At 44.6% G+C, this 26,372-nt stretch overlaps 1 protein-coding gene across 1 annotated transcript in view; it reads left to right on the plus strand.

Annotated features, from left to right (window-relative positions):
* The window catches only part of LOC143770179 (galactoside alpha-(1,2)-fucosyltransferase 2-like), a 61,916-nt gene extending 37,994 nt beyond the window's left edge, over positions 1–23,922 (plus strand). Inside the window, exon 2 of the mRNA XM_077259538.1 lies at positions 21,198–23,922. Within this exon, the coding sequence (XP_077115653.1) occupies positions 21,263–22,333 (1,071 nt within the window). The 5' untranslated portion in view covers positions 21,198–21,262 and the 3' untranslated portion in view covers positions 22,334–23,922. The remainder of the gene's footprint in view (positions 1–21,197) is intronic.
* The last annotated feature ends 2,450 nt before the right edge of the window (positions 23,923–26,372 follow it).

The raw sequence follows: 26,372 nt of genomic DNA on the forward strand, positions 1-26,372 counted from the left end.
AGGTTGGGCTGTGATTGATTGTGTGGACAGGTGTGTTTTATACTGGTAATTAGTTCAAACATGTGCAATTAATACAGGTAATGAGTGCAGAGTAGGGGGGCTTCTTAAAGAAAAACTATCAGGTCTGTGAGAGCTGGAATTCTTGCTTGTTGGTCGGTGATCAAACACTTATTTCAAGCAATAAAATGCAATTTAATTAAGTAAAAAATCATACAATGTGATTTTCTGGATTTTATTTTTAGATTCTGTCTCTCACAGGTGAAATGTACCTACAATTAAATTACAGACCTCTCCATTCTTTGTAGGTGGGAAAAGTTGCAAAATTGGCAGTGTATCAAATACTTATTTTTACACAGGTAATACAGCTTAACCTGTTGTGAATTCCGCTCTTGGGCTCCCTCCGGTGGTTGTAAGTGGCACTTTTGTGAGTTCTGCTCTTGGGCTCCCTCCGGTGGTTTTAAGTGGTACTGCTGCTCCTTGGAATTAGCTGTCAGCAGCTGTTTCCACTGATTGTCTTTCTGGCTCGGCTATTTAACCTGGCTCTATCTTTCAGCCTGTGCCAGTTGTCAATGGTTCCTGGTTGGATTCACATCTCTGCTTGGATTTCCCTGATATTCTGACCAGTTCAGCAAAGATAAGTCCTAGCCTAGTTCATTTGCAGTCCACTTTTTGTGGACTTAATCGTTCTGCACTTTCTATGTTTTTTCTAGTCCAGCTTGTCAGTATGGATTATTTCAGTTAAGCTGGAAGCTCTGGGAAGCAGATTTACCCTCCACACCTTTAGTCAGCTGTGGAGATTTTTGTAAACTCTGTGGTGGATTTTTCTAGTTTTTAATACTGACCGCACAGTATTGTCCTGTTCTATCTATCTAGCGAGATTGGCCTCCTTTGCTACATCCTGCTTTCATTCTGCGTATGTCATTTCCCTCTCCACTCACAGTCAATATTTGTGGGGGGCTCTCTAACCTTTGGGGATTTTCTCTGAGGCAAGATAGCTTTCCTGTTTCTATCGTTAGGGGTAGTTAATCCTCCGGCTGTGACGAGGTGTCTAGGGAGTGACAGGAACATCCCATGGCTACTTCTAGTGTGTGTGTTAAGTTCAGGAATTGCGGTCAGTACAGGTACCACCTCCTCCAGAGCACGTCCCATGTTGCTCCTAAACCACCAGATCATAACATTAACCCATTCATTTTTTTTTTCTTCTTGTTCAATTTCCCATTGAGAGATGATTTTATCATAGGTGATAATATAGTCGTGTGTTGTGAACTCTATTTTTAGGCTCCCTCTAGTGGTCACAAGCGGCACTGTGTAGTGTTGTCTTTCTGCAGGTTGGCTGCATCAGCTGGTTCGTTATCCTTGGTTGGTTTCCTATTTAGCTCACCTGGATACTCAGTTCCTTGCCTGCTATCAATGTATTCAGTGCTCTTCAGATTCCTTGTGATTACCTTGCTCCCAGCCTCTCCAAGACAAGCTAAGTTTTTGTCCGTTCATTTTTTGATTATCAGCATTCATCATGTTTCTTGTCCAGCTTGCTAAGATGTGATCTCCTCGCTTGCTGGTTGCTCTAGGGGACTGAGTTTCTCCCCCCACACCGTTAGTTGGTGCGGGGGTTCTTGAAATCTCAGTGTGGATATTTTGTAAGGGTTTTTTACTGACCGCACAGACCCCTTTACTATTTTCTGCTATCTAGTATTAGTGGGCCTCATTTGCTGAATCTGTTTTCACCCCTGTGTATGTGCCTTCCTCTTACCTCACCGTTATTATTTGTTGGGGGCTTCTATATCTTTGGGGATTATTTCTCTGGAGGCAAGAGAGGTCTTTCTTTCTCTCTAGGGGTAGTTAGTTCCTCAGGCTGGCTCGAGACTTCTAGGATTTTTAGGCACGTTCACCGGCTACTTCTAGTGTGTTTGGATAGGTTCAGATTTGCGGTCAGTCCAGTTTGCCACCTCCCTAGAGCTTGTCCTATGTTTGTTACTTAGCTGGAGTAATTCGTGATCCTCAACCACTAAGGATCATAACAGTCGTGTTCATGTTATGCTACATTCCCACAGAATGTATTTGCTGAGGATCTTTGGCAGGAGAAGTCCTGCATTAATATCCACATTGGTATATACCATATATTATTGCAAAAAATTTACAGGGAAGTCACATATTTGACCGTTTGCATGGCAAAGGGAGAACATCTCAACCAATATCTAGAGCATCTATTGATGCAAACCAATGGATATTTTTTGCAGCATGATTTCAGAAAATGTCATGCTTTCTGCTGGCACTGAAAACCCTGTAGATTTTCTACAAGCTAATCTGCAGTGGAAAATGTATTTTCACACCATGTGAACTTAGGGCATCTGTCAGTAGAATGAACGCTCCGAAGCCTTCTATATGGGCATGTAGATCATAGGAAGCTGAATAAAAAGGTACCTTCATATCTGCAAATCGATGACTTATTCCAGAACAATCCATACTTTTATCAATATTTAAATGAGCTATTAAGATCTCTGGGCCGAGCATAGATCTCACCAATAATCCATCTAAAGAGCTTATTTTAAATAAAGGGGGCATTACCAATATGAGACATGTAGATCAGGAGAGCAAACTGTCATTACATGGCTCACACTGGTAACTCTCCTTTCATTTAAAATAAACTCTGGAGACAGATTCTCAGGGGTATCTATGTCCGGCCCATAGATCTTAATAGCTCACTTACACATTAAAGACAGACAGACTAGCCAATATTATTAATGTGAAGGAATGAGTCCAGCTCTATTAGCAATGGGTACCAGCAATAAGGACTAAAAATTAACTTTTAATTAACAAATTTAAAAAGGTCTTGGAGAGACCCAACAAGAAACAAACTTGACGCTGTAAAAACAGGTCAATAAATTCCACTCATCAATCAATGGGGTATGATATATAGTACATTCAGTTATCTCAATGCCAGTCAAATGAGTAATACTCATTAATGAGTGAGGGAAATATGTAAGTGAGCTGTTAAGATCTATGGGCTGGACATAGATCTCCCTGAGAATCTGTCTCCAGAGTGTATTTTAAATGAAAGGAGAGTTACCAGTGTGGGACATGTAATGACTGATAGTCTGCTCTCCTGATCTACATGTCTCACATTGGTAATGCCCCTTTTATTTAAAATAAGCTCTTTAGACAGATTATCGGTGAGATCTATGCTCGGCCCAGAGATCTTAACAGCTCAGTTAAATTTTGCTGAAAGTATGGGTTGTTCTGGAATAAGTCATCGGATCGCAGATATCAAGGTATCATATTATTCAGCTTCCTTGTTCATATTGATGGCTTAAGAGGGCTGATCCTACTGACAGATCCCCTTTAAATGTGGAAGAGACCTCAAAACTACTGGAACAACACGTCTACCTTGAACTGTCCTCCCATCTCTCTTCTTGCTCCCTCTTCGACTGCTTACAATCTGGCTTCCGGTCACACCACTCCACTGAAACTGCCCTAACTAAGGTCACCAATGACCTATTCACCGCCAAGAGCAAGCGACACTACTCTGTCCTCCTCCTCCTGGACCTGTCGGCTGCCTTTGACACAGTGGACCATTTCCTATTATTACAGACCCTCTCATCCCTTGGCATCACAGACTTGGCTCTATCCTGGATCTCATCATACCTAACAGACTGGACATTCAGAGTCTCCCACTCACACACCCCCTCCTCACCTCGCCCCCTATCTGTCGGAGTCCCACAAGGTTCAGTCCTAGGGCCACTGCTCTTCTCCATTTACACCTTTGGCCTGGGACAGCTCATAGAATCTCATGGCTTTCAGTATCATCTCTATGCTGATGACACACAGATCTACATCTCTGGACTATATATCACCTCCCTACTAACCAGAATCCCTCAATGTCTGTCCACTATTTCATCCTTCTTCTCCGCTAGATTTCTGAAACTTAACATGGACAAAACAGAATTCATCATCTTTCCCCCATCTCACGTGACCCCCCCCAACAAACCTATCCATTACAGTAAATGGCTGCCCACTCTCCCCAGTCCCACAAGCTCGCTGCCTCGGGGTAATCCTTGACGCTGATCTCTCCTTCAAACCACATATCCAAGCCCTTTCCACTTCCTGCCGACTTCAACTCAAAAATATTTCACTAATCCGTTCATTCCTCAACCAAGAATCTGCAAAAACCCTAGTCCATGCCCTCATCATCTCTCGCCTTGACTACTGCAACCTCCTGCTCTGTGGCCTCCCCTTGAACACTCTCGCACCCCTCCAATCTATTCTAAACTCTGCTGCCCGACTAATCCACCTGTCCCCCCGCTATTCCCCAGCTTCTCCCCCTGTCAATCCCTTCACTGGCTCCCCATTACCCAGAGACTCCAGTACAAAACCCTAACCATGACATACAAAGCCATCCACAACCTGTCTCCTCCATACATCTGTGACCTCGTCTCCTGGTACTTACCTACACGCAACCTCCGATCCTCACAAGACCTCCTTCTCTACTCCCCTCTTATCTCCTCTTCCCACAATCGTATACAAGATTTCTCTCGCGTATCACCCCTACTCTGGAACCCTCTACCACAACACACCAGACTCTCGTCTACCATCGAAACCTTCAAAAAGAGCCTGAAGACCTACCTCTTCTGACAAGCCTATAACCTGCAGTAACCACCGATCGACCAAACCGCTGCATGACCAGCTCTACCCTCGCCTACTGTATCCTCACCCATCCCTTGTAGATTGTGAGCCTTCGGGCAGGGTCCTCTCTCCTCTTGTATCAGTTATGACTTGTATTGTTTAAGATTATTGTACTTGCTTTTATTATGTATACCCCTCCTTACATGTAAAGCTCCATGGAATAAATGGTGCTATAACAATAAATAATAATAATAATACCATATTTATTTAGCTTGGTTTTTATTTTATTACTTTTTCACAAAATACTTTTTTTAGGTTAGTATTTTCTGAGACCGATGGATTTTTTTCAATTTTTTCTTCACCTGAGCGTAGTTCATGCTTGTTTTGTCTGGATAAGGTGTAGTTTTCGAGGAATATAGGATTTTTCCACACTTTTTGGTAAGTGGGATGAATAAAAACAGCAATTCTGGCATTATTTTGTGAATTTTTTTCACAATGTTTACCATGCAGAATATAGTTTTACTAGATGTTTCCAGCCAGCTAATGGTCGGCACGCTCATTGCTATCTAATTAACGCTGCTGGTGATTAAACTAAAGTAAATAATGACAACATTCAATAGCGCTTACGCAGGTAGTAAATTAACTTAAAATGAAGTTAATAACAATAGTGTGGTGATGTGTTGGGGGCGGGATTATGTGTGGAAATGGGGTGGGGGGCGGGATTGTGTGGTAATGTGGTGGGGGGCAGGATTATGTGTGGTGATGGGGTGGGGGGCGGGATTATGTGTGGTGATGGGGTGGGGGGCGGGATTACGTGTGGTGATGGGGTGGGGGGCAGGATTATGTGTGGTGATAAGGTGGGGGGGCGGGATTATGTGTGGTGATGGGGTGGGGGTGGGATTATGTGTGGTGATGGGGTGGGGGGTGGGATTATGTGTAGTAATGTGGTGGGGGGGCGGGATTATGTGTGGTGTTGTGGTGAGAGGGCGGGATTATGTGTGGTAATGTGGTGGGGGGATGGGATTATGTGTGGTAATGTGGTGGGTGGCGGGATTACGTGTGGTGATGTGGTGGGGGGGCAGGATTATGTGTGGTAATGTGGTGGGGGGTGGGATTATGTGTGGTAATGTGGTGGGTGGCGGGATTACGTGTGATGATGTGGTGGGGTGGCAAGATTGTGTGTGGTGATGTGGTGATGTGGTGGGGGGCAGGATGTGTGGTAATGTGGTGGGGGTCGGGATTATGTGTAGTAATGTGGTGGGGTGGCGGGATTATGTGTGGTGATGTGGTAGGGGGCGGGATTATGTGTGGTAATGGGGTGTGGGGGCGGGATTATGTGTGGTGATGTGTTGGGGGGGATTGTGTGGTGATGTTTTAGGGGTGGGATTATGTGTGGTGATGTGGTGGGGGGCAGGATTATGTGTGGTAATGTGGTGGGGGGCGGGATTAAGTGTGGTAATGTGGTGGTGGGCGGGATTATGTGTGGTAATGTGGTGGGGGGTGGGATTATGTATGATAATGTGGTGGGGGGATGGGATTATGTGCGGTAATGTGGTGGGGGGGCCGGATTATGCGTGGTAATGTGGAGGGTGGGCGGGATTATGTGTGGTAATGTGGGGGGGCGGGATTATGTGTGGTAATGTGGTGGGGGGGCGGGATTATGTGTGGTAATGTGGCGGGGGCGGGATTATGTGTGGTAATGTGGTGGGGGCGGGGTTATTTGTGGTAATGTGGTGGGGGCGGGATTATGTGTGGTAATGTGGTGGGGGGGCGGGATTATGTGTGGTAATGTGGTGGGGGGGATTATGTGTAGTAATGTGGTGGGGGGCGGGATTATGTGTGGTGATGTGGTGGGGGGGCGGGATTATGTGTGGTGATGGGGTGGGGGGCGGGATTATGTGTAATGATGGGGTGGGGGGGCGGGATTATGTGTAATGATGGGGTGGGGGGGCGGGATTATGTGTGGTAATGTGGGGGGCGGGATTATGTGTGGTAATGTGGTGGGGCGGGATTATGTGTGGTAATGTGGTGGGGGGCGGGATTATCTGTGGTAATGTGGTGGGGGTGGGATTATGTGTGGCAATGTGGTGGGGAGGCGGGATTATCTGTAGTAATGCGGTGGGAGGTGGGATTATGTGTAGTGATGGGGTGGGGGGGCGGGATTATGTGTGGTGATGGGGTGGGGGGCGGGATTATCTGTCGTGATGTGGTGGGGTGGCGGGATTATGTGTGGTAATGTGGTGGGGGCGGGATTATGTGTGGTAATGTGGGGGGCGGGATTATGTGTGGTAATGTGGTGGGGGGGCGGGATTATGTGTGGTAATGTGGTGGGGGGCAGGATTACGTGTGGCGTTGTGGTGGGGGGCGGGATTACGTGTGGTAATGTGGTGGGGGGTGGGATTATGTGTGGTAATATGGTGGGGGGTGGGATTATGTGTGGTAATGTGGTGGGGGGTGGGATTATGTGTGGTAATGTGGTGGGGGCGGGATTGTGTGTGGTGATGTGGTGGGGGGTCGGGATCTGTGGTAATGTGGTGGGGGTCGGGATTATGTGTAGTAATGTGGGGTGGCGGGATTATGTGTGGTGATGTGGTAGGGGGGCCGGATTATGTGTGGTAATGGGGTGTGGGGGCGGTATTATGTGTGGTGATGTGTTGGGGGGGCGGGATTGTGTGGTGATGTGTTAGGGGCGGGATTATGTGTGGTGATGTGTTGAAGGGGCAGGATTATGTGTGGTGATGTGGTGGGGGGCGGGATTTGTGGGGGGTGGGATTGTGTGTAGTGATGTGGTGGGGGCGGGATTGTGTGTGGTAATGGGGTGGGGGGCAGGATTATGTGTGGTGATGTGGTGGGGGGCGGAGTTACTTGCAGGGGGTGGGATTAGCGAGTAATCACGATGCCTCTTATATATATAGATAGTACAAGTTAATACAATTATAATGATTCTCAATTCATAACTTTTTTATTACTTTTACATAAGAAAATCACATTTATAAAATATATATTTTTCGCACTTCATTCTCATCCACAGCTTTTTCACTTTTCTGTGTCAGGGCTTATTTTTGTGTAATGAACTGTCGTTTATACTGGTACTATTCATTTTTTAAATACATTTTCAATTACCTTTTATTATTACATTTTATGTCAGCTGTTATGGACAAAAATGGCAATTCTGTTATGTTTCTTTTATTTTTTTTGTTTTTCACTCCATGTGGGATAAATAATGATAACATTTTATAGTACAGGTCGTTATGGATGTGGTGATACTAAATATTTGAGAGAGTTTTAGGGGGGGTTTTTTGTTGATTAATCTACTTTTTTGGCAAAATTTGAATTTGTTGGACTTTTTTTATATTTAAAAACTTTTATTTTACTTTAGTTGCACAATATTTATAGCTATTTAATATAAAATGTATTTTTATCTTATTTACAGTAGTCCATTATCCAGCCTGTCATTGTTATATTAGCAAGCTGCCTCCAGCATTATCTGTTTGTCTATAATTTGTATCAGAGCTAGCAGTCATTGTTAAGCCTTTATTTGTCATAGAAGCTCAACGGCACCCTATGATTATGTTGCGTAGAACTGAAGAAGTGACAGATAGAGCCAACAGGGACAGAGAGGGAGCTCCGGGAGTGAAAGCCTAGAGTGAAAACAGTCACATCTATGAAAAGAGAGGAAAAAGCAGATCCATAATCAAGTAGGGTAGGTGAAGATCTACGGAAAGTGAATTTAGCTTACCTCCCTACTTTGAAAAATGAGAAAGATGGACACATACTGTAGCACATGGTAATTTTTACTTTTTACTAAGCCAGTACCTGTACCTCGCCCAGTACCCATTCAAGAATTGCTCCAAGTAAAGCCTAATTTTGATCCTAAACAAAATGGTATGCCTCTTATTGCCACATATTTTTAGTTAAAGGGACCCGTCAGCAGGGTTGTGCACAGTAACCTACACAGTGTCAGGTCGGCGCTGTTATACTGATTACAGTGATACCTGGTGATGAAATCTGTCTTGTGGTTGTTGTTTAATCTTTATTTTCAGTTTTGAGTTAATGATATGCTCATGCTCCAGGGCGAGCTGTGGACGGGGTTGTGGGTGGCCAGTGAGTGGGGTTGTGGGCGGTCTTCATGTGGTGCTCTGATTATATATTCATCAGTATGGCTTCTGACAGGTCACTGATCCCTCACTGACCTGCCCTCTAGTTTACATAATGAATATTATATATAGCTTGGAAAAAAAAACCCTTCTGAAGGCAGACACCAGAGGTGGTGCCTGCGTTACTGCCTAATCACATATCTATTGTGTATGCTATTTTGTTGGATCTTATTCTCATATTCATAAAAAAAAATCTATTTGGAAATGGATCCGATAGCTGCTACTGTGCCATCCTCCAAGATGGCACCGGCGGCGCATGTCCTTTGTTAGTTACTGGTGCACTTTCTCCAGAGACTTGCGTCACCAACGCCAACCACCTTGGTGACACATATTTGCCATCCAGGACCTTACCTCCTGCTTTCTTACACTGCCAAAAATAAAAAAAAATCACAATTTGTGCCGGCTGCTTATTGTCAGAAGTGGATAGCAGCTAGTACTTAATTGCAAGGTTTTCTGCAAGTGTAGAAAGGGTCAGTTGTGATAAGAAGTTTATTTTGTTTTCTCCTTTGGGACCCTGAGGCGCTATTTGCTCATGGACTTGAATATATTGTTAATGGCATTTTGTCAATAACTGATAAGGCAGAGACACTGACATTTCTAAATGTTGTAATAGAAGACTGCATGGCTGATCTTCATAGGAGATTAGAACAGCTAAAAAAGAAGGAAGTCCAATTAGCCCTACTTGCATCTACACTTAAGGAATATAATAAAGTATTTTGATTCCATAGAGGTTTACAAAGTCCAACTGCACCTATTCTATTAAAAGACAAAATTACATGTCTATACTTTGAAGAAATGTAAACAGCTCAGCTCAAGATCATCTGATTTGCAGAGTAAACAAAAAAAATTTGAACAGGATACAAAAGATTATTTTTACAATCATGTATACTCTTAGGCAAAAAAAAAAAGAAAAACATGGAGAGCTTATGGCTGGATAAAATTTACTCCAAGGGAAACCAGGTGAAAATTGATATTGAACAAGGTGCAACAAACATAGTTTGATTTTGTAACAGATTTCTGCAAGTTATGTATGAATTTATGTGTTTTTGATGATGAAAGCTAGATCACAAGCCATGAAGTTCCAGCAAAATAATCAGTTTAATCCTTTGGTTTATTGTAATTTGTTGGATCAGGATAACGTTAACGGGAAAGTTAGTAAGAAGTGGGAAAACTCTAACAAGAGTTGACAATTTAAGGATTAGAAAAAGAAGAGCGATTTTTCCAGGCACCTATTTACCTTTTAACCCTATATCTGCATGTTAATAGTGTTATTGGACCTGACAAGTTTCCGTCAAATCCTAAAACAGAGGTTGGGAACCTTTTTTCTGCCAAGGGGCATTTAGATATTTATACCAGCACTTGGGATACAAAATTATCTTGAAATTTATCCTGCTATATTTGGTCAAATGTTTAATTGCCGTATTTTTCGGACTATAAGACGCACCGGACCATAAGACGCACCCCAAATTTTGGGGTGGAAAATAGCAGATGGGGGTCTGTCTTATCGTCCGAATTTAAGGTATCTTACCTGAGGGCTGGTGGTGGTAGAGTCTCCACTCTACCACCACCAGCCCTCAGGTAAGATACCTTAACAGGAGAAATGGTACCTTCCTCAGGAAGGTGGCAGCAGCAGAAGTGGGGCAATGCTGCAGTCCTGGGGTATCCCAGTGGTGCGATGCTGCGGGTCCGGTGTCAGTGGTGAGGCAGAGCAGAGCAGAGTGCGTTGCATGGAGCAGGGTCCCTTGCTCAGGATGCCGGCAGCAGAAATGTGATGAAGCTGCTGCCCGGTGTCCACGGTGAGAGCCGAGTGCATCAATGGTTTCTCGGCGGCCCTTGGCTACAGGAAAATGCCTACAGCCTCAGGAAAATGGAACACGAGAAGCCCAGCCGAGATCTCAATCTGCTGCACACGACGCCTCTGGTGGCCCACGGCTTCAGAAAGATGGCCACAAGGAAACAAATGATGCATTCCGTACTGCTCACCGCCGACACCGAGCTTCAGCGTTGCCACACTTCTGCCACCGCCAGACCCCTGATGAAGGGACACTGTTACATCAGTGCTGCAACCCCCCCTGTAAGCCTGCGTTCAGACTATAAGATTCGCCTCCCATTTTCCTCCCAAATATTTTTGCGAAAAAGTGAGTCTTATAGTCCAAAAAATAAGGTACCTCACCTAATGTAATGGCTGGAACTGATTCTCTTTTGTGTGGTTGTGATGTTAGGTGGTAGTTATGATGTTGCTATTTGCAACTGCTTTTACAGATTTGCATCGGCCTGGAACGCAGTTGACTTGTTGCTATGAATTTTGAAAATAACTCAGAGCAGTAAGTTCTGAACATAGATGTATATTACACTAAAGGTCTTCTCAATTCATTACTGCTCATGTCACATTTGTAGAGCTGAAGCAATGGGAGATCTGCTGTGTGCATCACATAGGAGACACATAGTACTGTACTATATGCATATATAAATCACACAGGAGACACTGGACCTGCAGCAAATACATCACACAAGAGACACTAGGGCTGCAGCACATACATTACACAGCAGATGCTAGGACTGCAGCCTATACAGTGGGGAAAAAAAGTATTTAGTCAGCGACCAATTGTGCAAGTTCTCCCACTTAAAAAGATGAGAGAGGCCTGTAATTGACATAGGTAGACCACAACTATGAGAGTCAAAGTGAGAAAACAAATCCAGAAAATCACCTTGTCTGATTTGGCAAGATTTATTTAGCAAATTATGGTGGAAAATAAGTATTTGGTCATTAACAAAAGTTCATCTCAATATTTTGTTAAATATCTTTTGTTGGCAATGACAGTGGTGAAACGTTTGTTCTGTTATGGACCTGGTGCACCCGGAATGACCTGATGAGTAAACTCAAAATCGGGACTAGCTCTGGGGAAGTGGGAACTCTGCTGACCGCAAACCCTACTCCTATCACACACACTAGAAATAGCCATGGAGCGTACCTAACTCTCCCTAGACGCCTCTTCACAGCCTAAGAGCTAACTACACCTAAAGATAGAAATAGAAGCCTTACCTTGCCTCAGAGAAATTCCCCTAAGGTAAAGGCAGACCCCCACATATATTGACTGTGAATTAAGAGGAAAGTCACAAACACAGGAATGAAACAGGTTTTAGCAAAGGAGGCCAGACTTCACTAAATAGTCAGAGGATAGAAAAGGGAACTATGCGGTCAGCACAAAAGACTACAAAAAACCACGCAGAGTAAGCAAAAAGACTCCCCCACACCGACTCACGGTGTGGAGGTGCCACTCTGCACCCCCAGAGCTTCCAGCTAGCAAGGGAATATCATGATAGCAAGCTGGACTAGAAATAAGCAGTACTAAGAAATATATTCAGGAAGCAGTAACAACAAATGAACTAGCAAAGACTTAGCTTCTGCTGGAGTAGACAGGTCCTCAGAGAAGTCCAAGAGAGATCTGAACCAATACTGAAACATTGACAGCTGGCATGAAGTAACGATCTGAGTGGAGTTAAATAGGGAAGCCAGCATAGCAATAAACGAGAGCAGCTGATAAAGCCAACCTCAGTGACCAGCACTTCGGCTCAAAGCCACCAGAGGGAGTCCAAGAGCAGAACTAACCAAAGTACCATTCATGACCACAGGAGGGAGTCCGAGAATCGAATTCACAACAGTACCCCCCCCTTGAGGAGGGGTCACTGAACCCTCACCAGGGCCCCCAGGCCGATCAGGACGAGCCAAATGAAAGGCACGAACTAAATCGGCAGCATGGACATCGGAGGCAACAACCCAGGAATTATCCTCCTGACCATAGCCCTTCCACTTAACCAGGTACTGAAGCTTCCGTCTCGAAATACGAGAATCCAAAATTTTTTCCACCACATACTCCAACTCCCCCTCAACCAACACCGGAGCAGGAGGATCAACGGAGGGAACCATAGGCGCCACGTACCTCCGCAACAACGACCTATGGAACACATTATGGATGGCAAAAGAAGCTGGAAGGACCAAACGAAATGACACAGGGTTGAGAATTTCAGAAATCTTATAAGGACCAATGAAACGAGGCTTAAACTTAGGAGAAGAAACCTTCATAGGAACATAACGAGAAGACAACCAAACCAAATCCCCAACACGAAGTCGGGGACCAACACAACGACGGCGGTTAGCGAAACATTGAGCCTTCTCCTGGGACAACGTCAGATTGTCCACTACGTGAGTCCAAATTTGCTGCAACCTGTCCACCACAGAATCCACACCAGGACAGTCAGAAGGCTCAACCTGCCCCGAAGAAAAACGAGGATGAAAACCAGAATTGCAAAAAAAAGGCGAAACCAAAGTAGCCGAACTAGCCCGATTATTAAGGGCGAACTCAGCCAATGGCAAGAAGGTCACCCAATCATCCTGATCAGCAGAAACAAAGCATCTCAGATAGGTTTCCAAAGTCTGGTTGGTTCGTTCGGTTTGACCATTTGTTTGAGGATGGAAAGCCGAAGAAAAAGACAAATCAATGCCCATCTTAGCACAAAAGGACCGCCAAAACCTAGAGACAAACTGGGAACCTCTGTCCGACACAATGTTCTCCGGAATGCCATGCAAATGAACCACATGTTGAAAAAATAATGGCACCAAATCAGAGGAGGAAGGTAATTTAGGCAAGGGTACCAAATGGACCATCTTAGAAAAGCGATCACAAACCACCCAGGTGACAGACATCCTTTGAGAGACAGGAAGATCTGAAATAAAATCCATGGAAACATGCGTCCAAGGCCTCTTTGGGACTGGCAAGGGCAAAAGCAACCCACTGGCACGAGAACAGCAGGGCTTAGCCCGAGCACAAGTCCCACAGGACTGCACAAAAGAACGCACATCCCGTGACAAGGAAGGCCACCAAAAGGACCTAGCCACCAAATCTCTGGTACCAAAAATCCCAGGATGACCAGCCAACACCGAGCAATGAACCTCAGAAATAACTCTGCTAGTCCATCTATCAGGGAAAAACAGTTTCTCCGCTGGGCAACGGTCAGGTCTATCAGCCTGAAACTCCTGCAGCACCCGCCGCAAATCAGGGGAGATGGCAGACAGAATTACCCTCTCTTTGAGAATACCAGCCGCCTCAGGGACTCCCGGAGAATGAGGCACAAAACTCCTAGAAAGGGCATCCGCCTTCACATTCTTAGAACCTGGAAGGTATGAGACCACAAAATCGAAACGGGAGAAAAACAGCGACCATCGAGCCTGTCTAGGATTCAACCGCTTGGCAGACTCGAGATAAGTCAGATTTTTGTGATCCGTCAAGACCACCACGCGGTGCTTGGCTCCCTCAAGCCAATGTCGCCACTCCTCGAATGCCCACTTCATAGCTAGCAGCTCCCGATTGCCAACATCATAATTACGCTCAGCAGGCGAAAACTTTCTAGAAAAGAAGGCACATGGCTTCATCACAGAGCCATCAGAACTTCTTTGAGACAAAACAGCCCCTGCTCCAATCTCAGAAGCATCAACCTCGACCTGAAAAGGGAGCGAAACATCTGGCTGACGCAACACAGGGGCCGAAGAAAAACAACTTTTCAGCTCCTGAAAAGCCTCAATGGCCGCAGAGGACCAATTCACCACATCAGCACCTTTCTTTGTCAAATCAGTCAAAGGTTTAACCACACTAGAAAAATTAGCGATGAAGCGACGGTAAAAATTAGCAAAGCCCAGGAATTTCTGGAGGCTCTTCACAGATGTAGGTTGAGTCCAATCATAAATGGCCTGAACCTTAACAGGATCCATCTCGATAGTAGAAGGGGAAAAAATGAAGCCCAAAAAGGAAACCTTCTGAACTCCGAAGAGACATTTAGACCCCTTCACAAACAAGAAATTAGCACGAAGGACCTGGAATACCATTCTGACCTGTTTCACATGAGACTCCCAATCATCCGAAAAGACCAAAATATCATCCAAATATACAATCATGAATCTATCCAGATACTTTCGGAAGATGTCATGCATAAAGGACTGAAACACAGATGGAGCATTTGAAAGCCCGAATGGCATTACCAGGTACTCAAAATGGCCCTCGGGCGTATTAAATGCTGTTTTCCATTCATCGCCCTGTTTAATACGCACAAGGTTATACACCTCTCGAAGATCTATCTTGGTGAACCAACTAGCCCCCTTAATCCGAGCAAACAAATCAGACAGCAGACGCAAAGGGTACTGAAATTTGACCGTGATTTTATTGAGAAGGCGGTAATCTATACAGGGTCTCAGAGAACCATCCTTCTTGGCCACAAAAAAGAACCCTGCTCCCAACGGTGATGAAGACGGGCGAATATGCCCTTTCTCCAAGGACTCCTTCATATAACTCCGCATAGCGGCGTGCTCTGGCACAGATAAATTGAAAAGTCGGCCCTTACGAAACTTACTACCAGGAATCAAATTTATAGCACAATCACAATCCCTATGAGGGGGTAGACACTGGATTTGGGCTCATCAAATACATCCTGGTAATCCGACAGAAACTCAGGGACTTCAGAAGGAGTGGAAGCAGAAATTGACACCAACGGAACATCGCCATGTACCCCTTGACAACCCCAACTAGACACAGACATTGATTTCCAATCCAATACTGGATTATGAACCTGTAGCCATGGCAAACCCAACACGACCACATCATGCAAATTATGCAACACCAAAAAGCGAATATCTTCCTGATGTGCAGGAGCCATGCACATGGTCAACTGAGTCCAGTACTGAGGTTTATTCTTGGCCAACGGCATGGCATCAATTCCCCTTAATGGAATAGGATACTGCAAAGGCTCCAAGAAAAAACCACAGCGCCTGGCAAACTCCAAGTCCATCAAATTCAGGGCAGCGCCTGAATCTACAAATGCCATAACCGAGTAGGATGACAAAGAGCAAATCAGAGTAACAGACAAAAGAAATTTAGGCTGTACAGTACCAATGGTGACAGACCTAGCGAACCGCTTAGTGCGCTTAGGACAATCAGAGATAGCATGAGTGGGGTCACCACAGTAAAAACACAGCCTATTCTGATGTCTGTGTTCTTGCCGTTCAGTTCTGGTCAAAGTTCTATCACATTGCATAAGCTCAGGCCTCTGCTCAGAGGACACCGCCAAATGGTGCACAATTTTGCGTTCGCGCAAACGCCGATCAATTTGGATGGCCAAGGACATTGACTCATTCAGACCAGCAGGCGTGGGGAATCCCACCATAACATCCTTAAGGGCTTCAGAAAGACCCTTTCTAAAAATTGCTGCCAGAGCACACTCATTCCATTGAGTAAGCACAGACCATTTTCTAAACTTCTAACAATATATCTCCGCTTCATCCTGACCCTGACACAAAGCTAGTAAGATTTTCTCTGCCTGATCCACTGAATTCGGTTCGTCATAAAGCAATCCAAGCGCCAGAAAAAACGCATCTACATTAAGCAATGCAGGATCTCCTGGCGCAAGGGAGAATGCCCAGTCCCGAGGGTCGCCACGCAACAAAGAAATAACAATTTTTACTTGCTGAATGGAGTCACCATAGGAGCGGGGTTTCAAAGCAAGAAACAGTTTACAATTATTTTTGAAATTCAGAAACTTAGATCTATCCCCAGAAAACAAATCAGGAATTGGAATTCTAGGCTCTAAGATCGGATTCTGAACTACATAATCTTGAATGCTTTGTACCCTTGCAGTGAGATGATCCACACAAGAGGACAGACCTTGAATATCCATATCTACACCTGAGTCCTGAACCACCCAGAGGTTAAGGGGAAAAGAGAGACAAAACACACTGCAAAGAAAAAAAAATGGGTTCAGAACTTCTCTTATCCCTCTTTTGAGATGCATTAACACTTTATCGCCAGCTGTACTGTCATGGACCTGGTGGTTAGGAGCACCTGGAATGACCTGATGAGTAAACTCAAAATCGGGACTAGCTCTGGGGAAGTGGGAACTCTGCTGACCGCAAACCCTACTCCTATCACACACACTAGAAATAGCCGTGGAGCGTACCTAACTCTCCCTAGACGCCTCTTCACAGCCTAAGAGCTAACTACACCTAAAGATAGAAATAGAAGCCTTACCTTGCCTCAGAGAAATTCCCCAAAGGTAAAGGCAGACCCCCCACATATATTGACTGTGAATTAAGAGGAAAGTCACAAACACAGGAATGAAACAGGTTTTAGCAAAGGAGGCCAGACTTCACTAAATAGTCAGAGGATAGAAAAGGGAACTATGCGGTCAGCACAAAAGACTACAAAAAACCACGCAGAGTAAGCAAAAAGACTCCCCACACCGACTCAAGGTGTGGAGGTGCCACTCTGCACCCCCAGAGCTTCCAGCTAGCAAGGGAATATCATGATAGCAAGCTGGACTAGAAATAAGCAGTACTAAGAAATATATTCAGGAAGCAGTAACAACAAATGAACTAGCAAAGACTTAGCTTCTGCTGGAGTAGACAGGTCCTCAGAGAAGTCCAAGAGAGATCTGAACCAATACTGAAACATTGACAGCTAGCATGAAGTAACTATCTGACTGGAGTTAAATAGGGAAGCCAGCATAGCAATAAACGAGAGCAGCTGATAAAGCCAACCTCAGTGACCAGCAGTTCCGCTCAAAGCCACCAGAGGGAGTCCAAGAGCAGAACTAACCAAAGTACCATTCATGACCACAGGAGGGAGTCCGAGAACGGATTTCACAACAGTTTTCTGCAAGTCTTCATAAGGTTGGCACACACTGTTGGTAGTATGTTGGCCCATTCCTCCTTGCAGATCTCCTCTAGAGGAGTGATGTTTTGGGCCTGTTGCTGTGCAACACGAACTTTCAACTCCCTCCAAAGGTTTTCTATGGGGTTGAGATCTGGAGACTGGCTAGGCCACTCCAGGACCTTCATATGCTTCTTATGAAGCAACTCCTTTGTTGCCCTGGCGGTGTGCTTGGGATCATTATCATGCTGAAAGACCCATCCACGTTTCATCTTCAATGCCCTTGCTGATGGAAGGAGGTTTGCACTCAAAATCTCATGATACATGGCCCCATTCATTCTTTCATGTACACGGATTAGTTGTTCAAGTCCATTTGCAGAGAAACAGCCCCAAAGCATGATGTTGCCACCCCCATGCTACACAGTAGGTATGGTGTTCTTTGGATGCAACTCAGCCTTCTGTCTCCTTCAAACACGATGAGTTTCGTTTCTCCCAAACAGTTCTACTTTGGTTTCATCAGACCACATGACATTCTTCCAATACTCTTCTGGATAATCAAATGCTCTCTAGCAAACTTCTGGTGGGCCCGGACATGTACTGGCTTAAGCAGGGGGACATGCCTGACACAGCAGGATCTGAGTCTCTGGCAGCGTAGTGTATTACTGATGATAGCCTTTGTTATGGTGGTCCCAGCTCTATGCAAGTCATTCACTAGGTCCCCCAGTGTGGTTCTGGGATTTTTGCTCACCGTTCTTGTGAAAATTTTGACACCACGGGGTGAGATCTTGCGTGGGCCACAGATCGAGGGAGATTATCAGTGGTCTTGTATGCCTTCCATTTTCTTATTATTGCTCCCACACTTGATTTCATCACACCAAGCTGCTTGCCTACTGCAGATTCAGTCTTCCCAGCCTGGTGCAGGGCTGCAATTTTTTTTTTTCTGGTGTCCTTCGACAGCTCTTGGGTCTTCACCATAGTGGAGTTTAGAGTGTAACTGTTTGAGGTTGTGATCAGGTGTCTTTTATACTGATAACAAATTCAAACAGGTGCCATTACACCAGGTAATGAGTGGAGGACAGAACAGACTCTTAAAGAAGAAGTTAGAAGTGTGTGAGAGACAGAAATCTTGCATGTGTTTAGGTGACCAAATACTTATTTTCCACCATATTTTGCAAAATAAATCTTACCAAGTCAGACAAGGTGATTTTATGGATTTGTTTTCTCATTTTGACTTTCATAGTTGTGGTCTACCTATGATGTCAATTACAGGCCTCTCTCATCTTTTTAAGTATAGAAAAGTAGGAGACAAAAAAAGCGCAAATAGGGTCTTATCCTCAGGATTGCTTCTAATCAATTATGAGAGAACTGCTCACCTGGTGGTACACAGTAAAGGCGTGTAGTTTGTCAGCTGCTGCAGATCCACAGGTCGGCGCTGCGACCTCTTAGAGACGTTATAATAGATGAATGTGGATAAAATCCGCGCTGCTGCAACAAATAATGGATCCAGATATAGTTATAAGGTGTTCGGGTGGTTTATTCAATGCGTTTCGAAGCTCATGGCTTCTTCTTCAGGAAGTTTCCACACAGAGATAACATATCATAACATATCTCTGTGTGGAAACTTCCTGAAGAAGAAGCCATGAGCTTCGAAACGCGTTGAATAAACCACCCCGAACACCTTATAACTATATCTGGATCCATTATTTGTCACAGCAGCGCGGATTTTATCCACATTCATCTATTATAACATCATCTTTTTAAGTGGGAGAACATGCACAATTGGTCCCTGACTAAATACATTTTTCCCCACAGTACATTACAGAGGAGACGCTGGGACTGGAACATATACATTACACAGGAGACGCTGGGGCTGGAGCATATACATCACACAAGATATGCTGGGCATATACATCACAGGAAACATTGGAGCATATACATTACAGGATGACGGGCTGATGGCTAGCAAAACGCCTGCCCCTTAATGTCTCCTGACACTGTGTGCACGCAGCATTCAATACTGAACGCTGAGGCATGTGAAATGAAGGCTTACATCCAGGCGTGTGCCAGCATCAGGATGTCCTATGTGGGCAGAGTAAGTGCACTCTGTGCTCCAGTCCCACCAATGATGACAACAGCAGCGACAGCCCAGCCCCTCCTTTAATGTATCTGTGATCCAATCATTTAATTGGAACCGCCTTTAATTGGATCTGTGATTCAATGTCTTATTGCTAAGAAATCCCTGTTTTTTTAATAAGTAAATAAGCTGTTAAGATCTACGGTCCAGACATACATATCCCAAATAATCTGCCTCCAGTGCTTACTTTAAATGAAAGGGGGCATTACCAGTGCGAGACATGTAGATCAGGAGAGCTGACTATCAGTCATTTCATGTCTCACACTGGTAACGTTCCCTTTCATTTAACATAAGCTCTGGAGGCAGATTCTCAGTGAGATCTATGTCCGACCCATAGATCTTAAAACCTGATCTACATATTAAGAAAAATGTGAACTTCTCTGGAATAACACATCAGATCACAGATATCAAAGGATCATTTTATTCAGCTTCCTATGACCTACATGCCCATATAGACGGCTTAGGAGGAATGATCCTACTGACAGATTCCCTTTAATTTAAATGTACTCATGAGTCTACTGCCTGCCTACATGTCATACTCGGCAGCACCATATATCTGTTTTCATTCTTTAACTTTTTGACATACAGGAGTGAAAAGAGGATTGTATTCACATCCTAATGGAGAGTAGCACTTTCCATTAAAATGTGAAAACAGTTCAGTGACGGGAAGCGGTTAAATATATGTGGAAGGGAATCGCTCTTATGTCTACTGCTAATTATGTCTTCATGTTCATTCTGGAAAGACTGTCAATCACTGTTAAGACCACCCACTGGACTTCTAAACAAAGAATAGATGGGGATATAAATGAATAAATTCCAAGTTATAGTGAATAATTTCCCAACATCATTATATATCAACCATGCTCGGCTTTTCCTTCTCTAAAACATGATGCCAGAGTATTGGACAGTTTTTTCATGGTGACCGGTTTCCTTTGATTATACATCTCTCTTAAAGTGGGCAACAAGTCACACACAGGCTATTTTTTTGTTTAAGTACATGCATCTACTTGCTTAAAATGGCAGAATACACTTCAGTTATATACAGCATAGCTCATTATCTAACGTCTCGGTTTCTCACACTCTCTGGGGACGCTTTTGTCTTTGGAGCGTGGGAGTAACCAACACAAACAGGGAGAGAATATTCAAAGTCTTCGTAGATGTTATCCTTGTCAGCAGAGGTAACCACAGAACCAGCTCTAATTAACCCATGTGTTCATTAAAGGATTTTCCCAAGCAAAACATCTAATAAATGTATTGCGTTTGGTTGGGAACTCCATCAATTGCCAGAATTGGGGTCTCATTCACTGAGTGATGGTCACACATGCATACTAAAAGGTCCATTCAATGTGTGGGATCGATAATCATACTCCAATACAGCTTAAATTATACATATATGTTGTATAGACATTAAATAAAGTTTAGTTCCACTTAATTCCAACTCCTCGTGAATTGGGTCAGGACCCCTATTCTGGTGATTGCCAGGAGTCCAGTGGATAGATGATAAATGTTTTGTGATGGGTCCCTCCAAGAAAGAACAGAGATGCTTATATTCTTCGATTCAGCAATTACAATTCTGTTTTTTCTTTATAACAGGTATTCGCTTTCTTATCGATGAATCACTCTGACCAACCCGAACTTAGGAAAGGCACCAGGAAAAAATGGAGTTACCCAACAGCAAAAAGAAACTTTTTTTATTGGGCTGTCTATTAATGTCAGTTTTTATGTTCTTTGTATTACACCAATTACAGATCCATATCCAATTTTTGGCATTTTCTGCTAAACTGCCTTTATCGTTAATATGTCCAGATAAAGACAAACCTTCGAAAACAGAAGAAGATGTCTCATGGTCTAGCAGCAATGACATAGTGGCTAAATGCAAAGATTTAGGAATTTGGACTGTAAAACCTGACGGGAGGTTGGGAAATCACATGGGTGAATATGCTGCTTTATACGCTTTGGCCAAAGCAAATGGGCGCCAGGCTTTTATACTTACAGAAATGCATAACTACTTGGCACCAATATTTAAAATCACGCTGCCAGTTTTACATAACAGTGTGGCCAGGTATGTCCCATTTCAGGAATATTGGATACACGACTGGATGTCAGAAGAATATAATCACCTTGAAGGGAGTTTTATCAAACTAACGGGCTTCCCCTGCTCATGGACATTTTTTCATCATCTTCGGGAGGACATCATTAGGGAATTTACAATTCATGACTATCTTAAGACTGAAGCCAACCAGGTTTTGGAGAGCATAAAAGGTTCTCGAAAAAATGTCACCTACATTGGGGTCCATGTCCGAAGAGGCGATTATGTCAACGTCATGCCAGATGCATGGAAGGGTGTAGTTGCAGACAGAGGATACTTGGAGAAAGCCATGAATTATTTCCGAAATAAGTACAAAAAACCCGTCTTTGTTGTGACTAGTAATGGAATGAAATGGTGTAAAGAGAACATCGACAATTCCAAGGGTGATGTCTACTTCTCAGGGGACGGCTATGAGTCCACTCCCGGCAAGGATTTTGCACTTTTGGTTGGTTGCAACCACACAATCATGACTATTGGGACATTTGGATTCTGGGCAAGTTACTTGGTTGGAGGAGAAACCATTTACCTCACTAACTTTACACTTCCTGAATCTGAATTCTTGAAAGTTTTTCATTATGATGCTGCCTTCTTACCAGAGTGGATAGGGATTCCAGCTGACCTATCTCCACTACGACACTGAAAATACCGGAAAAACCCAACGCTGCCTTTATTCTACATACACTGTCAAAGAGACTGGTTACCATATTTATTAAGCAGAAAAGATACTAAACTACAGAAACAATGTAGATTCAACCGATAAAAATTTCTATGCTGTTTTTTAATGTGGACTTGAATTTGACTATTTATTTGCCTTCTAAAACCAGAATCTCTATGGTCAAAATGTAACCAATTCGTATTTTTGTATGACCTAACGCATGGAGTTGCACAAAGCCTATTCAAAGGGGTTCAATGTCTTAGGTACGTAGACGAAAATGAGGTATAGACTCAATGGGTTTTATTTAATTATTTTTTTATTAACCCCTTCCTGATGGGCTTTTTTTTTTGCTTTTGCCCTTTGCTTTTTTTTCGTACCCTTTTTCCAAGACCCATAACTTTATTATCTATCAACATAGTCACCTGAGAATTTTTTTTACATGGCCACGTTTTCACAATCCTCATTGTACTGAAAAAATATTAGCTGACAACGTGAATCTTCAGGTCAGTAGGATTATGGCAATAAAAATCTTGTTTTTTTTAACATTTAGTGGCTAAAAAAATTCTGACTTTTTCTGAGATTGGGAGCCTTTTCATCGGTAGACCTGTATGAGGGCTTGTTTTTTTAAATGAAAGGGTACATCTGAAGTTTTGATCACTATTGCATTTTTGGGGGGCAGGGGAGGTTGGGGGTTCCAGCAACCAAAAAAACCTGCAATTCTGACATTTTTTTTTTTTTTCTCTCGAACCTGCGATTGTATGACCACTTGCTCTATTTATTGCAATACTACATTACTTCAGTATATAGTGAACATCATGGTGTCCTGGGGCTGTGCTTTATTGGAGTACCTAGATGGTGGAGAATGGGTCATGGCTGCTTATGAACATCCTGCTCCAGAATGGTCACATGAAGCAGTCTCTCTACTTAAAAGGACCTTTCCCCAGGCCAAAATTGGTCAGTTTTTGATCTTTAATTAATCAGTGTTCCCATGCATATTACACTTTTTTTTCTTTATTAGATATGCCATATGATTCCAGATATATGGGTCTTTTTATTTATAGATCATTTTATGGACTCTACCAAGTGGGTGTGGTTACAGGATTCTCTGGGGTGTGTCTTTTAAGCAGTTGCACATTTCTTCTCTGTGGACAATGCTCACTTGGTAGAGTCCATAAAAATCTGCATTACATGAAAAGGTCCATGTAGTGTCAAAAATTGACACTTGCTTCTGACAGATGGTGACTTTATTCTACAGATCGCACCTGGTGTGTATGGTGCAGGCTCAACCCATGAGCCTGCTCCTGTCTCAACCCATGAGCCTGCTCCAGGCTAAACTCACGAGCCTGCTCCAGCCTCAAACCATTTGCCTGCTTGAATCTCAACCCATGACCCTTCTCCAGTCTGAACCCATGAGCTTGCTCCAGTCTCAACCCATGAGCCTGCCCCAGTCTCAACCCATAAGCCTGCTCCAGTCTCAACCCATGAGCCTACTCCAGTCTCAACCCATGAGCCTGCTCCTGTCTCAACCCATGAGCCTGCTCTAGTCTCAACTCATGAACCTGCTCCAGTCTCAACCTATGAGCCAGCTCCAGTCTCAACCATGAGCCTGCTTCAGGCAAAACTCATGAGCCTGCTCCAGTCTCAACCCATGAGCCTGCTCCAGTCTCAACCCATGAGCCTGCTCCAGTCTCAACCCATGGGCCTGCTCCAGTCTCAACCCATGAGCTTGCTACAGGCCCAACCCGTGAGCCTGCTCCAGTCTCAACCCATGAGCCTGCTCCAGTCTCAACCCATGAGCCTGCTCCAGTCTAAACCCATGAGCCTGCTCCAATCTCAACCCATGAGTCTGCTCTAGTCTCAACCCTTGAGCCTGCTCCAGTCTAAACCCATGAGCCTGCTCCAGTCTCAACTCATGAGCATGCTCCAGTCTCAACCCATGAGCCTGCTCCAGTCTCAACCCATGAGCCAGCTCCGGTCTCAACCCATTAATCTTCTCCAGTCTCAACCCATGAGCCTGCTCCAGTCTCACTCTCAACCCATAAGCCTGCTCCAGTCTCAACCCATGAGCCAGCTCCAGCCTCAACCCATGAGCCAGCTCCAGTCTCAACCCATGAACCTTCTCCAGTCTCAACCCATAAGCCTGCTGCAGTTTCAACCTATGATCCTACTCCAGGCTTAACTCATGAGCCTGCTCCATATACTGCCAGACTCCACTAGCGGAGGCCTTCCTCCTGCTAATCAGGTTTTATTAATCCACACATATTAGATGGTGAGCCGCTAAACTTCTCACATGTATGGCAAGCTTCAGTATTTACTAAAATCTTGTAACTTGTTTAACTGTCCCAGCTCAGATTCACTATCCCTAGTCAAATATAAGGAGGTCCCCAAGCCCTGTAAGACAACTGCTGTCAGGTAGTATCTATAAATCCCAATCGTTACCATTCAGAATACCATAAATTATATTTTTTAATAAAATAGATGTCAGAAAACTTCTATCTAATTTCATTGACACAAAATTTTGACAATGTTATATTTGGCAAGAATGTGACCTCTAAGGAGCATAAAGGGTAATCCGGCTCTGCTTATTTCCAATTTGGGAGATGATCGAGGCCAGTGAAGTCATATCAGCAGAAACTCATGAGCCTGCTCCAGCCTCAAACCATTTGCCTGCTCCAGTCTCAAACCATGACCCTTCTCCATCCAGTCTCAACACATGAGCATGCTCCAGTCTCAACCCACAAGCCTGCTTCAGTCTCAACCCATGAGCCTGCTCCAGTCTCAACCCATGAGCCTGCCCCAGTCTCAACCCATGAGCCTGCCCCAGTCTCAACCCATGAGTCTGCTCTAGTCTCAACCCATGGGCCTGCTCCAGGCTAAACTCATGACTCTGCTCCAGTCTCAACTCATGAGCCTGCTGCAGTCTCAACCCATGAGCCTGCTCCAGTCTCAGCCCATGAGCCAGCTCCAGTCTCAACCCATTACCCTTCTCCAGTCTCAACCCATGAGCCTGCTCCAGTCTCAACCCATAAGCCTGCTCCAGTCTCAACCCATGAGCCAGCTCCAGTCTCAACCCATGAGCCTGCTTCAGGCTAAACTCATGAGCCTGCTCCAACCTCATACCATTTGCCTGCTCCAGTATCAACTCATGACCCTTCTCCAGTCTCAACCCATGAGCGCGCTCCAGTCTCAACCCATAAGCCTGCTCCAGTCTCAACCCATGAGCCTGCTCCAGTCTCAACCCATGAGCCTGCTCCAGTCTAAACCAATGAGCCTGCTCCAGCCTCAACCCATGAGCTTGCTCCTGTATCAACCCATGAGTCTGCTCCAGTCTCAACCCATGAGCCTGCTCCAGTCTCAACCCATGAGCTTGCTCCAGTCTCAAACCATGAGCCTGCTCCAGTCTCAACCCATGAGCCCGCTCCAGTCTCAACCCATGAGCTTGCTCCAGTCTCAACCCATGAGCTTGCTCCAGTCTTAACCCACGAGACTGCTCCAGTCTCAACCCATGAGCCTGCTCCAGTCTCAACCCATGAGCCTTCTCCAGTCTCAACCCATGAGCTTGCTCCAGTCTCAACCCATGAGCCAGCTCCAGTCTCAACCAATGAGCCTGCTCCAGTCTCAACCCATGAGCCCGCTCCAGTCTCAAGCCATGATTCTGCTTCAGTCACAACCCATGAGCCTGCTCCAGTCTCAACCCATGATCTTGCTCCAGTCTCAACCCATGAGCCTGCTCCAGTCTCAACCCATGAGCCTGCTCCAGTCTCAACCCATGAGCCTGCTCCAGTCTCAACCCATGAGCCTGCTCCAGTCTCAACCCATGAGCCTGTTCCAGTCTCAACCCATGATCCTACTACAGGCTTAACTCATGAGCCTGCTCCACACACTGCCAGACTCCACTAGCGGAGGCCTTCCTCCTGCTAATCAGGTTTTATTAATCCACACATATTAGATGGTGAGCCGCTAAACTTCTCACATGTATGGCAAGCTTCAGTATTTACTAAAATCTTGTAACTTGTTTAACTGT

This window comes from Ranitomeya variabilis, chromosome 4 (assembly GCF_051348905.1).
Source record: "Ranitomeya variabilis isolate aRanVar5 chromosome 4, aRanVar5.hap1, whole genome shotgun sequence".
NCBI lineage: Eukaryota > Metazoa > Chordata > Amphibia > Anura > Dendrobatidae > Ranitomeya > Ranitomeya variabilis.